We start from the raw sequence: 15,861 nt of genomic DNA on the forward strand, positions 1-15,861 counted from the left end.
ACAGCGGAGAGACGTTGGAGGAGAATGGTGTGGTCAACCATATCAAAGGCTGCAGACTGGCCGAGAAGGATGAGGAGGGAAAGTTTACCTTTGTCACAGTCACATAGAATGTCATTTGTGCCTTTGTTAATGCTGTTTCGGTACTGTGGCGGGGCAGAAATCCGGCTGGAGGGATTCAAACATGGAGTTCCAGGAAAGCTGGGAATAGATATGGGAGGCGACGACACGTTCAAGGACTTTGGAGAGAAAAGGGAGGTTAGAGATGGGACAATGGTTTGCAAGGATGCTGGGGTCAAGATCTTTTTTGAGGAGTCGGCAGGTTTAAAGGAGAGCTGGCCAACACCTTAAGAGAGAGAACCGTTAACAATATTGGCTAATATGGAGACCAGGAGGGAAACCTGGGTGATCAGCAGTTTATTGGGAATAGAATCGAGGGAGCAGGAGGTGGTCTCATGGACTAGCTGAGCTCAGACAGGGCTTGAGAGGATGCAGAGAGCGAGGGGAAACAGAAAGCAGGCCGGGGTGAGTATCGCGGCAAGCTTTTAATTTAATCTAAGTTAATCAAATATAAAATATGACTTGATCGATTCATTCGTATAAAAACTAAAAACTAAAACAGATTGTATAATTTACCATATATAGAGAAAGAGAAGGACCAGCAGGGAGGGTATTGGTTCAAATTAGGAGCTGGGTAATTAAAATGTTTTCAATGGTGCTAGTGTAACAGTAAGTGTTATAATAAGAGTATAAACACAGAGCAGGACTAGAAGTATTAATTACAATTGATTGTTTAAACAGGTACTTTTAATTTAATTTAAATCAAACATAGCATCAAACATCCAAATATTTAACATCCAAATTAATTAATTAAATACAATAGAGATGGCTGGGCAGGCAATGTGTTGCAGCTGTAGTATGTGGGAGCTGGTGGACGCCGGTGCGATCCACAGTGACCACATCTGCAGCAAGTGTTGGTTGCTCGAGGAACTTCGGCTCAGAGTTGATGAGCTGGAGTCCGAGCTGCGGACACTGCGACACATCAGGGAGGGGGAAGAGTTACCTGGACACTGTGTTTCAGGAGACAGTCACACCCCTTAGATTAATTACATCAAATTTGGAGTTTAAAAGTAGGGAAGTCTTGTTACAACTGCACAGGGTGTTGGTGAGGCCGCACCTGGAGTATTGTGTACAGTTTTGGTCCCCATATTTAAGAAAGGATATACTGGCATTGGAGGCAGTTCAAAAGAGATTCACTAGGCTGGTTCCTGGCATGAAGGGGTTGACTTATCAAGAACGGCTAAACAGGTTAGGCCTTTACTCATTAGCGTTTAGAAGAATGAGGGGTGATCTTATTGAAACGTTCAAGATTCTGAGGGGGCTTGACAGGGTAGATGTTGAGAAGATGTTTCCACTAGTGGGGGAATCTCGAACTCGGGGGCATAGTTACAGAATAAGGGGACACTCATTTAAAACTGAGATGCAAAGGAATTTCTTCTCTCGGAGGGTAGTGAATGTCTGGAATTCTCTACCCCAGAGAGTTGTGGAGGCTAGATCACTGAAAGTATTTAAAGAGAGGTAGATAGATTTTTGAAATATCGGAGAGTTGAGGGTTATGAGGAGCTGGCATGAAAGAGGCATTGAGGTCTGGGGCAGATCAGCCATGATCTTATTGAATGGCGGGGCAGGCTTGAGGGGCCGAATGGCCTATTCCTGCTCCTATTTCTTATGTTCCTATAGGAGAGAAACTAGAGAAAGATGTGAGTTCAGGGCTAGGGCAGGGGGGAGTGTTATAGGAAAGGAGGAAAGTTATTGAAAGAGACGAGATTCTGTAACAAACTAATATATGCAATAAGATTATGTAACCAAGTGCTGCAACTCAGACTCCGAGGTAGTTAAACCTTTCATTATCCGCTACTCTGGCCTCACTTAGTTTACTCTTCACATCATCAAGTCTTGCATTGTTCTAAGTGTTGTGGCTAGGAAGAGATACGCCACATTCTGCAAATCAACACAAATTACTGGACGATTTATGTTGCTCTGCCCTTAGCCTGGCAAAAACTGGATTCACCGTCAACCTCCAAGTGCCAAGAAACTGCTGGATTTGCACCATAAACACAAATTAAACTCATCAAATTAAACAACAAGTTAGGGCTGCTATATCATGTCTGTAAGGTCTCTGTTAATGGGGTGATTTATGGTCCGAACATTCCATTCAACCTTGGAGGCTCAGAAAAGGAACAATTTAAACAATGGAGTCTCACTCCTGCAGGTAGCAAATTATTCCCAGTACTTTTTTAAATATTATATTTTACATTTTTAATTTATTTTCTTACTTTTCCTTTCGGTGTCCTTTTTCCCTCTCTTTTAAGCCAATATTTCGTTCCCTCTCTTTATTTTTTCTTTATTTAATTTGATTCTAAATCACCCTATTTTCTTCTCTGTCATTCACACTGTTTGGGTTGAATTTTATTCGGGCTCCGTGCTCTGTGACGGCGCCCTTTAAACTTAGGAGCAACCGCGATATTTCGCACCGGGGCTCATTTCAATAGTGGGGATGGGGCGCCCGCCCCCGATGACGTAAGGCAGTGGCCTCTGCGGCCCCAGCAACGGCGTCCGGCGCCACAGTGCAGGCGCCTGCGCCATTTTTAAAGGGCTTTAAGCCCTTACCAATACGTGTAATTTCTAGAGGGATAATAGACATGTCTTCTAATACAGATAAAGATAAGTGATGGAGACCCTTCCCCAACACCTGCAATGGTCATTTTAGGCAATGAAATGACCATCTATTGCTTGTGCAAATACCCGAACCTTCCCCCAACCTTCGATCTTTTGCCCTCCAACCCCTTCCCACCATCCCCACATCCAATAAATATTGATTTCCCTGCTCCTCCACCCCTCCCACCCTGAAAATCTTATTCCTCCCCCCTCCCCATCAGGTTCTCGCCCGGAATTCCATACGGAGTTCCGAAGGTGTGCGGAACACGAACGGCGGCTGTAATACTGGAGTGGGATGGCCACTGCCTGTAGGTAAGTTTATTTACATATTTTAAACGTTTATCTACATATGCCAATGAAGGGGCTGCTGCCAGGCAGCAGGGGTGCCGCACCGAGGTCCCGCTGCCGCAGGAAATATGCAGTGGACCCTTCTCGATGTCAAAGGTCGAGGCGGGCCTCTCCCTGCAGCATTTTACCGCTGATCTCTGCTTGTTCCAGGTCCCGTTTACTGGGTGGTGGTGACACCCCCTCCACTGCCTTTGTTCGGCGGAGTGTTTCATCTGTTGACTATTTTTTATTAAAATCTTCTTTGGCCTCCTTGTCTCGAGAGACAATGGATACGCGCCTGCAGGTGGTCAGTGGTTTGTGAAGCAGCGCCTGGAGTGGCTATAAAGGCCAATTCTAGAATGACAGACTCTTCCACAGGTGCTGCAGAAAATGTGTTTGTCGGGGCTGTTACACAGTTGGCTCTTCCCTTGCGCCTCTGTCTTTTTTCCTGCCAACTGCTAAGTCTCTTCGACTTGCCACACTTTAGCCCCACCTTTATGGCTGCCCGCCAGCTCTGGCGAACGCTGGCAACTGACTCCCACGACTTGTGATCAATGTCACAGGACTTCATGTCGCGTTTGCAGACGTCTTTAAAGCGGAGACATGGACGGACGGTGGGTCTGATACCAGTGGAGAGCTCGCTGTACAATGTGTCTTTGGGGATCCTGCCATCTTCCATGTGGCTCACATGGCCAAGCCATCTCAAGCGCCGCTGACTCAGTAGTGTGTATAAGCTGGGGATGTTGGCCGCCTCGAGGACGTCTGTGTTGGAGATACGGTCCTGCCACCTGATGCCAAGTATTCTCCGGAGGCAGCGAAGATGGAATGAATTAAGACGTCGCTCTTGGCTGACATACGTTGTCCAGGCCTCGCTGCCATAGAGCAAGGTACTGAGGACACAGGCTTGATACACTTGGACTTTTGTGTTCCGTGTCAGTGCGCCATTTTCCCACACTCTCTTAGCCAGTCTGGCCATAGCAGTGGAAGCCTCCCAGTTTGCAACCAGCGGCGTCAAGGGGTCAGTAAAATTCAGCCCTTTATATCTCATTGGTCCCATTGTTCACCCATTAACCTTGTTGCATTGTTATCAATTCACATTTTCCTCAATCTGCAGCACAAAAATAATTGGAGCTGAGGAGTGAGGAAAACAATCACAGTTCACATTGTGGGAGCCCCACTCCAGCAAATCCTGCACCAATGTAACTGGCAGTTCTAACCCTCGCCACAAATTGCTGTTTTTTTTTACAGTATCTGTCATGAACTCATAGTTATTTTTCCAGCAAATTCTGGGTCATTTTGTTAGAACCCTGTCAAAAATGAGCAGTTAGTGACTTGCTACCAAGGGTTTTGCAGTATACCAGAGGTCAGTGTGATGGTGGACCATCACATTAGCAGCTCCAACCTCATTCTGGAAAACAAGAGCAGGAAGCAAACAATAAACGCTGTCCTAGCCAGCTATGCCCACATCCCATAAACGAATAAAAAATAAACACCCCTAAAGTAATCAGAATACAGAGATGGAGAAACCTGGAGCAAGATGGATGCAGGACATGACCAGACTGTAATGAAAAGGTTTTTATGTTGTCTGATGCAACATAAATGAGATGCGTGGAGTTCAGTTGATTGAAGATCTCAAACAGGTTTATTAACAGCTAACAAGTATTTACAATGCAGAGCTAACTATTTACATATTAAATTAGACAACATCAAAATTATTTACATAGGTATAGAGATTATGAACTTTACAAGTATAGAGGCTCAAAAGTCCATATATCATCTCAGTGGTTTGACAACTCTTGCTCGGGGAATTTACGTCTCATCCGTTGCTGTTCTTTCTGAAGTTTCTCCCTCTCTGCATTCAGTTTCTGTTGCTCTGCCTTCAGCCTGCTAACACACTCTGTTGCTTTTCTCAAGATGACCACCCTACCATCTTCCAGCAGCGCATCGATGCTGTGACCTTTCTTTTTCGCCAAGAGGTCCTTCTGAAATGCTTCAATGGGTATTGATACAATCACCAGCTCCATTATTTGGTCTGCCAGCTCAACTTTCGTTTAGAGATACAGCACTGAAACAGGCCCTTCGGCCCACCGAGTCTGTGCCGACCAAGGACCACTTCTGAGAGATCGCATTCGTTGCCCTTACTACGGTATCTACTGATGAACTGATCTATTGATTCTTGTGGCTGTTGCCTGTAGGACATCAATTCTAGGTGGTAAATTCTAAAATCCACTCTCAATCAGAGCTGATCTTCCAACACTTTCCATAGCTTTGCAGGATTTTCTGGTCCTGTTCAGATAATCCAGAGGTATTGATTCTGTGCAATCCCTCATTTCCAATCGCTGTCATTATTTTTAGAGCTTGTTTCTCTGGTTCTACCATCACCTGGTCTGTGAAGCATAACTGCATTCTCTGTTTGAACAGTTGGAACTCAGATAGGATATCCATGGCTTTCCAGTTCCTGCTGGGAAGTTTGGTGTCCATTTTTCTGCTGTTCTTTGGCTTAGAACTTGCTTTAAAAACCTGCTATACGACTCTGCACTGTTTCCTTTTTAAGAAACTCTCTTGGCTGATTTGATTGACGGCAGCAGCTTTTTTGTTTATCTAGCTTCCAACCTCTAGGTTACACAGCCTGGTTACACAGTTGTGCAATAGGCATTTCAAGTGCTTTTTTTTGGCTAGTTGTTTTTGCAAGTGTTCAATAAGCAATTCTTCATGGTTGAGTGGTTTTATGAGTTTTTAAAAAAAACTTCAGCTGAGTGAATGAAAGCTCTTCAAGCTGGAGTGATTTAATGGGTTTCTATTTATATAGCTTCTGCTGCCAGCTGTGCAAATGGAGGATTCCCAAGCTTTTGGCTGTTGGGCGCCTCCTGAAATGTGGCAGACCTGATCAGCCTGGGGGAGCCTTTAAAAACAAGTGATCAGCCTGAGATAGGGATTGGGTTTTCCCTGTTTCTTTTTTTTACTGAGCCTTTTAAAAAATCAACTTTGCAAGCACCTCAAAGCTTTTTTTTCTAACTGAAGTTCCTGTACGAATGGCACACTGACTCAGCCACTCACCGTGATTGATTTGCAGCCTATCGTTCAGCTCTGTCTTCTACAGCTGGAGGTGATTTTTTTTACACTGTTTGGGCCAGTGTTTCTTTTAATTTTCTCTCTTAGCCATAGGTAATTTTTCAAGCTATTTTCCTGTGGTCTTCAGTCTTAGATTCTGTCTTTTCACCACAGCTGCCACCATGTAATGAGAAGCTTTTTAATTTGTCTGATGCAACATAAATGCGATGCGTGGAGATCAATTGATTGAAGATCTCAAACAGGCTTATTAACAGCGAACAAGTATATAAAGTGCAGAACTATTTGCAGGTCTTGCCTCTTGGTGTTACAGTAGCAGAGTGACTCTAGCATGTAGTCACATGATTACATACTGGTACTTGGCTTATTAGCATACTAAGATCTTAAAGGTACATTACTCTTAAAGGCAATCACACAACACAACCCATGTTCAAGTAAGTAGCTATTTTGAGCAGGAGGGTACTGCTGTGTTATATTGTAATGCATGTACCTTATCACACATGCCCAGACACAAAACAAAGAATGCATGAGTATTCTGTGAGCCTGAATATTACCTATTGCATCATGAAATTCAATATTATATGCAGTGGAGACAGGAATGACAATATTGTGTATACACAATCTTGTTGCCTTTGGGATGATTGACACCAGTGAGACTACTACCAGGCTAACTAAAAATAAAAGTCAGTCATGTGTGCTGTTGTTTTTTTTTTCAGTTTGTCTTCTTACGCTGAGGGTGAAGAGTCAGTATAGTCTGTATGGCTGATACAGGATGACTTCAGCACTGAAAGATTGTTGTAATACAGATACAGTGTGCTATCAGAAACATATGACTTTGCTGCTGCCTATCTAAAATCTCAATGAAGTAACATCATCTGGGTTTGAGCAGCTTGTTAGTAATTAAAGCCATCTCATTATGAGAGATGGTGCAGGAGGGAGGGGTTCAGATTTTTGGGACATTGGGACCGGTTCTGGGGGAGGTGGGACTATTACAAATTGGACGGTCTACACCTGGGCCGGACTGGAACCAATGTCCTTGGAGGTGCTTTTGCTAACGCTGTTGGGGAGGGTTTAACCTAATGTGGCAGGGGATGGGAACCAAATGAGGAGGTCAGTAGACAGTAAGGAGGTAGTAACTAAAGCCTGTAAGGAACTAGATAATGAAGTCAGCGTGACTAAGGGAAAGAGTAGGCAGGGAGCAGATGATGAAAGCAAAGGGACTGGTGATCTGAGGTGCATTTGTTTTAATGCAAGAAGTGTAGTAGGTAAGGCAGATGAACTTAGGGCTTGGATTAGTACCTGGGAGTATGATGTTATTGTTATTACTGAGACTTGGTTAAGGGAAGGGCATGATTGGCAACTAAATATCCCAGGATACCGATGCTTCAGGCGGGATAGAGAGGGAGGTAAAAGGGGTGGAGGAGTTGCATTACTGGTCAAAGAGGATATCACAGCTGTGCTGAAGGAAGGCACTATGGAGGACTCGAGCTGTGAGGCAATATGGGCAGAACTCAGAAATAGGAAGGGTGCAGTAACAATGTTGGGGCTGTACTACAGGCCTCCCAACAGCGAGCGTGAGATAGAGGTACAAATATGTAAACAGATTATGGAAAGATGTAGGAGCAACAGGGTGGTGGTGATAGGAGATTTTAATTTTCCCAACATTGACTGGGATTCACTTAGTGTTAGAGGTCTAGATGGAGCAGAATTTGTAGGGAGCATCCAGGAGGGTTTTCTAGAGCAGTATGTAAATAGTCCAACTCGGGAAGGGGCCATACTGGACCTGGTGTTGGGGAATGAGCCCGGCCAGGTGGTTGAAGTTTCAGTAGGGGACTACTTTGGGAATAGTGATCACAATTCCGTAAGTTTTAGAATACTCATGGACAAAGACGAGAGTGGTCCTAAAGGAAGAGTGCTAAATTGGGGGAAGGCCAACTATACCAAAATTCGGCAGGAGCTGGGGAATGTAGATTGGGAGCAGCTGTTTGAAGGTAAATCCACATTTGATATGTGGGAGGCTTTTAAAGAGAGGTTGATTAGCGTGCAGGAGGGACATGTTCCTGTGAAAATGAGGGGTAGAAATGGCAAGATTAGGGAACCATGGATGACAGGGGAAATTGTCAGACTAGCTAAGAGGAAAAAGGAAGCATACATAAGGTCTAGGCGGCTGAAGAAAGACGAAGCTTTGAAAGAATATCGGGATTGTAGGCGCAATCTGAAACAAGGAATTAAGAGGGCTAAAAGGGGTCATGAAATATCTTTAGCAAACAGGGTTAAGGAAAATGCTGGCCGAACCAAAGTCCTATACAACTGTAACATGACCTGCCAACCCTTGTACTCAATACCCCGTCCGATGAAGGAACGCATGCCGTATGCCTTCTTGACCACTCTATTGACCTGCGTTGCCACCTTCAAGGAACAATGGACCTGAACATCCAAGTCTCTCTGTACATCAATTTTCCCCAGGACTTTTCCATTTACTGTATAATTCACTCTTGAATTGGATCTTCCAAAATGCATCACCTCGCATTTGCCCTGATTGAACTCCATCTGCCATTTTTCTGCCCAACTCTCCAATCTATTTATATTCTGCTGTCTTCTCTGACAGTCCCCTTCACTATCTGCTACTCCACCAATCTTAGTGTCGTCTGCAAACTTGCTAATCAGACCACCTATACTTTCCTCCAAATCATTTATGTATATCACAAACAACAGTGGTCCCAGCACGGATCCCTGTGGAACACCACTGGTCACACGTCTCCATTTTGAGAAACTCCCTTCTACTGCTACTCTCTGTCTCCTGTTGCCCAGCCAGTTCTTTATCCATCTAGCTAGTACACCTTGGACCCCAAGCACCTTCACTTTCTCCATCAGCCTGCCATGGGGAACCTTATCGAACACCTTACTGAAGTCCATGTATATGACATCTACAGCCCTTCCCTCATCAATCAACTTTGTCACTTCCTCAAAGAATTCTATTAAGTTGGTAAGACATGACCTTCCCTGCACAAAACCATGTTGCCTATCACTGATAAGCCCATTTTCTTCCAAATAGGAATAGATCCTATCCCTCAGTATCTTCTCCAGCAGCTTCCCTACCACTGACGTCAGGCTCACCGGTCTGTAATTACCTGGATTTGCCCTGCTACCCTTCTTAAACAAGGGGACAACATTAGCAATTCTCCAGTCCTCCGGGACCTCACCCGTGTTTAAGGATGCTGCAAAGATATCTGTTAAGGCCCCAGCTATTCCCTCTCTCACTTCTCTCAGTAACCTGGGATAGATCCCATCCGGACCTGGGGACTTGTCCACCTTAATGCCTTTTAGAATACCCAACACTTCCTCCCTCCTTATGCCGACTTGACCGAGAGTAATCAAACATCTGTCCCTAACCTCAACATCCATCATGTCCCTCTCCTCGGTGAATACCGATGCAAAGTACTCGTTTAGAATCTCACCCATTTTCTCTGACTCCACGCATAACTTTCCTCCTTTGTCCTTGAGTGGGCCAATCCTTTCTCTAGTTACCCTCTTGCTCCTTATATATGAATAAAAGGCTTTGGGATTTTCCTTAACCCTGTTTGCTAAAGATATTTCATGACCCCTTTTAGCCCTCTTAATTCCTCGTTTCAGATTGGTCCTACAATCCTGATATTCTTTCAAAGCTTCGTCTTTCTTCAGCCGCCTAGACCTTATATATGCTTCCTTTTTCCTCTTAGCTAGTCTCACAATTTCACCTGTCATCCATGGTTCCCTAATCTTGCCATTTCTATCCCTCATTTTCACAGGAACATGTCTCTCCTGCACGCTAATCAACCTCTCTTTAAAAGCCTCCCACATATCAAATGTGGATTTACCTTCAAACAGCTGCTCCCAATCTACATTCCCCAGCTCCTGCCGAATTTTGGTATAGTTGGTCTTCCCCCAATTTAGCACTCTTCCTTTCGGACCACTCTCGTCTTTGTCCATGAGTATTCTAAAACTTACGGAATTGTGATCACTATTCCCAAAGTAGTCCCCTACTGAAACTTCAACCACCTGGCCGGGCTCATTCCCCAACACCAGGTCCAGTATGGCCCCTTCCCGAGTTGGACTATTTACATACTGCTCTAGAAAACCCTCCTGGATGCTCCTTACAAATTCTGCTCCATCTAGACCACTAACACTAAGTGAATCCCAGTCAATGTTGGGAAAATTAAAATCTCCTATCAACACCACCCTGTTGCTCCTACATCTTTCCATAATCTGTTTACATATTTGTCCCTCTATCTCACACTCGCTGTTGGGAGGCCTGTAGTACAGCCCCAACATTGTTACTGCACCCTTCCTATTTCTGAGTTCTGCCCATATTGCCTCACTGCTCGAGTCCTCCATAGTGCCCTCCTTCAGCACAGCTGTGATATCCTCTTTGACCAGTACTGCAACTCCTCCACCCCTTTTACCTCCCTCTCTATCCCGCCAGAAGCATCGATATCCTGGGATATTTAGTTGCCAATCATGCCCTTCCCTCAACCAAGTCTCAGTAATAGCAGTTTGGAACCCATAGCGCTCAAGCCCAAATATATTTCACTTGCTAGTCAGCATTTTGTCTTATTTGAATTTCATGGGCTTTGAGATTTAGAAAGGGTTAGAAACAGGAACACGACGATCTGTTCATATCAGCAACACGAAATGATGCCTATTAATGGGAAGGTGGATCGTAATTTTATGGGCTGGATCTTGTGCTTAGCCGGAAGGCGGGTTTCGTGGCGTGGGTGGCCAGAGAATCGGAGCAGAATCGCCCACCGCAGAACCCACCGCCTTAATGCTGGGTTGTGATTTTCCCAGAGGTGGCAAAGTTCCGTGGTGCCACCTCTGCCGATCTGCGACGGGACCATAATTTAAATATGTAAAATACCTTTTTGCATTGATTAGAATGCAATTGGTCACAATCCTACCAGCCGTTCGCAATCTTCAGCCCGATGTACGGCATCGCGTGCCTTCACTTTCCCATCTTTGAAAAGCTGGCACTACCAAGCGGAGAGTCCTCAGTGCCTGCAAAGGTGAGGTACGTTTGGCCTTGCTATCCTTCAGATTTGTTGCAACATCGGACACTGCCACCAAGGTTAATCCTCAGAAGTGAGGGGAAGTTGGAACTCTGCAACTGTGTGTTGCTGTGGGGGGGTGGTGAAGGGGGGATCTCTGCAAGTGATGCACTGTTTGTGGGAGGGAGCAGGTTGGTATACAACTTGGAAACCATATCGATTGCTTTTGTCAGGGGTCCAGTGCAGGCAACTCAGATGGTATTCCGATGTTCATGTTGGTTCGCATTTATTTAGAGGTTGTGTGGGTAACATGATGTCATAACATAAAACTCATACTGGAATGTTGCTGATGCAGTAATTCACACAAATCTCAGTTCTGAAGAAGGGTCACTGACCTGAAACGTTAACTCTGCTTCTCTCTCCACAGATGCTGCCAGACCTGCTGAGTATTTCCAGCATTTCTTGTTTTTATAACACAAATCTCTGTCCAGGTATGTGTACTTGACCTTTTGAAGGAAACCGAAGTTACCAGGAGAATAGAGGTGGGTATGATTCACCCTGTTTTCCTGGATCCCCTTGCTGTGATGAGGCATTTCCGCTGAACGTGGGCCCAAGAGGCAGCTGCGGCTCAGGAGGAAGCTCCCCAATGCAAACAGCAGCAGTCATCAAAGCGCAGAGTAGCCCAGATACGCCAGTGAGTCTATAGGACTCGGATGACTGAGCGCCAGTGTCACAGATGACTGTGGATGACCAGAGAGACTGTCACACACCTCTGCGCACTGCTGAATGATGACCTGCAACCAATGAGCTTTGGTGGTCACCCTATGCCTGTGACCCACAAAATGACTGTGGTCCTGAACTTCTACGCCTCTGAGTCATTCCAGAGATCCACTGGCGACATATGTGGGATCTCTCAATCTGCAGCGCACTGCTGTACCAAGGAGATGACGGATGCTCTGTTCAGGAGGGCCGGTGATTATATGCGCTATAGGACTGACCCTGAGAGTCAGGCTGAGAGGGCCATTGGATTTGGGCCATTGCGGGATTCCCACAGGTGCAAGGTATCACCGACTGCACACATGTGGCCAACAAGGCTCCCCCAAACCAACCAGCCGCCTTCATAAACAGAAAGGGCTTTCATTCCATCAAAGTCCAACTAGTGTACAACTACAGAAAGCACTTCCTGCAAGTGAGTGCTTGCTTCCCGGGCAGTTGCGATGATTTATACATACTGCACCAGTCCCAGGTGCCACTGCTTTTCACTTCCCCCACAGACCTTCAGGGGTCGATTCTTGGGGATAAGGGCTACCCCTTGATGACATGGTTTCTGACGCCAGTGAGGAACCCCAGCAATGATGCTGAAGAGGATTACAGCACCTGCCATAACTCCACCCGAGTGACCATCGAGCAGGCCATTGGTATGCTGAAGATGCACTTCCACTGCCTTGATAGATCTGGTGCAGCTCTACAGTATACATCAGACAGGATTGGGCTCATTGTTGTAGTCTGCTGCGTTCTGCACAACATAGCAGTACAGAGGGGGAAGGTCTTGCAAGCTGAAGAGTTACGGGAGTAGGACAAATCCTCTGACACAGAGGGCACTCAAGAACAAGCACGCATGGGAAATCAGAGAGCAGTGATGAAAGCCCGACTTGGCAAGCAGTAAGCAAGGGAGGCAAGGCAAAGACTGATAATTGGGCATTTCCAGAATCTCTGAACTTCAATAACTATTTTCCAAAACACAACTCACCATCATGCATGTTGTCTGCAGTGCTCTGACTCTGTGATATCCGTCTCTCCAACATGACTGGCAGCAACAAACTGAGCCATTGCCCGTGTGACTTCATTCGTGCAGTCACACCTCATACATATTGGCATGGTAATGATGTCGGTGCTCACACTGGCATAATGTAAGGCTTATGATGTAATTGAAAGACACATAATCGCTCCATGATGGAATTAGTTTTTCAGACAATAAAGGCTGATGATTGGCAGGACAGCACATTTAATTAAAGTACACATGACATATCTGTTTCACCCGCGAATACCCATATGTGTCAAAGTGTCTTTTTAATACGTTTGTGGGTGCTCCTACGCGGTGTCACCTCTGCACTGGCAGCTGGACTGGAGGCAGGCTGCCCCTTGGCCTGGGATGACTTCGGCAGCCACCCTCTGGGTGCCTGAGGTCTGGAGAGCACCGGCTACCTGAAGGCTTCCTGCACCAGTGCAGGAGTGTCCTCAGGCATCGCAGTTGCTGGAGCTGGGCTCACTGGCAGAGGGGCTGAGGAGCTGGTGTCCACACTCAAATCACCTTGAGGGGAGACTCCAGATGTGGAGCACAGCCTCTTCTTCTCCCTCTGAAGGCTCATTGGAACCTCACTGCTCTCCAGAGGACCAGGAGTGGGAACACTCTCCAGGCTACTGGTCCTTCTCTCGCCCAGCCACCTCTGTATTGAAGTCAGGGCCAAGGCAAGGGTTTGCAGGTCATGGTGCATCTGTGGATTGTGTCTCTCCATGAGGGGTTGCCAACCTCACCATGGATGAAGGCATGCGCTCGAATGCCTGGGACATGGCACCATTCATGGCATGGATGGACTCTTTCGTTGTCTGATCATTGCTGCACATGGCTTCTGGCATCTCCATCAGATGTTGCCTTACCTCTCTCTAACACTAGTCTGCACTGTGCTGTCAACATCAGAGGCTCATCGTGAGCCTGGGGCTCAGTTTGGGCCTGGATACCCACAGTCCTACGACTGCCAGAAGCCTCAGCTGTCTCAGCCTCCGCCAGCTGCTTGGGCGTGTGTGCTGTGCTCTCACCTTCTTATGACCCTGAATCTAATGCTGATCGAATAACCATTGAGGTGACAGTATCTGCACTGGTGGAAGGTTCAGGAGTGTCATGGGACAGTGCATCCTCTCAGTGTATCTCTTTCTCAGAGGTGGTCATCGCTCACTCGGTCTCTGCCAGCATTTGCGAGTGTCGCCCTGCAAGCTACAATGTGAAGAACAGACATTTATGTGGTATGGTACACATGTCACATGGTACACATGTCACATGGTACACATGTCACAATGATGACAACATAGCGTCTACATACGAGATGTAATTTGGAATCATTCTGTGTTTGGCAAAAATCACTTTCTCCAACTGGGACGCCAAGCTCCACATCTGTTATGGCACATATTCCTTGGCTCCCGGCTAACTATAGCTCCTCCTCTCTGCTTGCGACAGAGGCTTCAGGTCGGACACCCCGCCATTGATCCTGGTCGCCTCCCTACTGTTGTGAGCCTTCTTCTCCTGAAAGAGCAAGGATGCAGTCCAAATGTCTCTACAGAACGTCTTTGCTAACATGGGCCCCTCTTCTGCACCTGGGGGATGTGCTGCTCTCACACTGACTCTGTCATGTGTCTAAAGTGGGCTACGACAGAAATGAGGGTGCTGGTTTCACTTATGCAGTCAGCAATCAGATATCATTACACTATGACCTTTCTATCATTAGAATAACTGTGTCAAGCAATGCACCTTTACGCTTGTGGCCAAGCAGATCGCAACAAACTATGTGGAATGCGCAACTTACCTTGGCTGAGCGTAGGAGGTCATTAACCCTCTTCCTTAACTGGACCCAGTTACAACGGGTGACCCCACGACTGCTAACCTCCTCTGTGATCTCCGTCCAGGCATGCTTGGTCAGGTGGGAGGACCTCTTCCTGCAATCGCTGGGGAAGAGGATCTGCCACCTTTCCCTTGCAGCCTGGAGGAGGAACAGCAGGGAGGCGTCACTGAAGTGTGAGGCCATCCTGTTCTGACCTCTGACATTCTCAGTGCTATGTCAGGCATTCCACTTACAATTGATGCTAATGTCGAGATATTTTTGATGACTGAGCTGCTGTACATTTCAAGGAGAGAGTGAATGCAGGGCTGGCAGCCTTTTAAAGATGGTGCCAGCAACAGATCCGCCATCAGGTGATGCCGTTCACAGTGTTGCCAATGCCGCCCCGCCACATGACAGGGGGGGGGACAGCCACCATCATTATGGTAAGTGGCCGCCGCTGCGTAATTGCAGCAGCGAAGCTCATGTGCGGTTAGGCTGACATTTTGCCCACCTACTGCCACTGCCGCTGGTGCGACTACTAAATTCAGCCCTATGTGTGGCCCTTAGAGCTCCAAAAAAGTTCGGACACTCCTGTCTGATATATCAGGGCCTCTTAAACAGAGAAATAATGTAGCATTGCCTGGCAGCAGAGGGAGCTCTGAGGCTACGAGCTGCTTTCACCATTTGGGTGATCACAGTGGCACAGTGGTTAGCACTGCAGCCTCACAGCTCCAGTGACCCAGGTTCAGTTCTGGGTACTGCCTGTGCAGAGTTTGCAAGTTCTCCCTGTGACTGCGTGGGTTTCCGCCGGGTGCTCCAGTTTCCTCCCACAGCCAAAGTCTTGTAGGTTGATAAGTAAATTGGCCATTGTAAATTGCCCCTAGTATAGGTAGGTGGTAGGGAAATATAGGGACAGGTGGGGATGTGGTAGGAATATGGAATTAGTGTAGGATTAGTATAAATGGGTGGTTGATGGTCGGCACAGACTCGGTGGGCCGAAGGGCCTGTTTCAGTGCTGTATCTCTAAACTAAACATGACTCTATGACTGGATACGATGTTCCAGTTTCAAGCAGCAGTTTTGCTCTCCCATACCGATGTGCAACAGAATTACAATACATAGTTACACAATTCA

General features: G+C 46.5%; 1 protein-coding gene across 1 annotated transcript; it reads left to right on the forward strand.

The window, feature by feature from the left end:
* The first annotated feature begins 11,881 nt into the window (after positions 1 to 11,881).
* Positions 11,882 to 12,711, forward strand: LOC137347058 (putative nuclease HARBI1). The gene is made up of 2 exons (XM_068011065.1): positions 11,882 to 12,103; positions 12,190 to 12,711. Exons 1-2 carry the CDS (start codon positions 11,882 to 11,884, stop codon positions 12,709 to 12,711), a joined length of 744 nt encoding a protein of 247 aa, XP_067867166.1.
* Positions 12,712 to 15,861: the final 3,150 nt, after the last annotated feature.

The sequence above is a fragment of the Heterodontus francisci genome, chromosome 31 (genome assembly GCF_036365525.1).
Source record: "Heterodontus francisci isolate sHetFra1 chromosome 31, sHetFra1.hap1, whole genome shotgun sequence".
Classification (NCBI taxonomy): Eukaryota; Metazoa; Chordata; class Chondrichthyes; order Heterodontiformes; family Heterodontidae; genus Heterodontus; species Heterodontus francisci.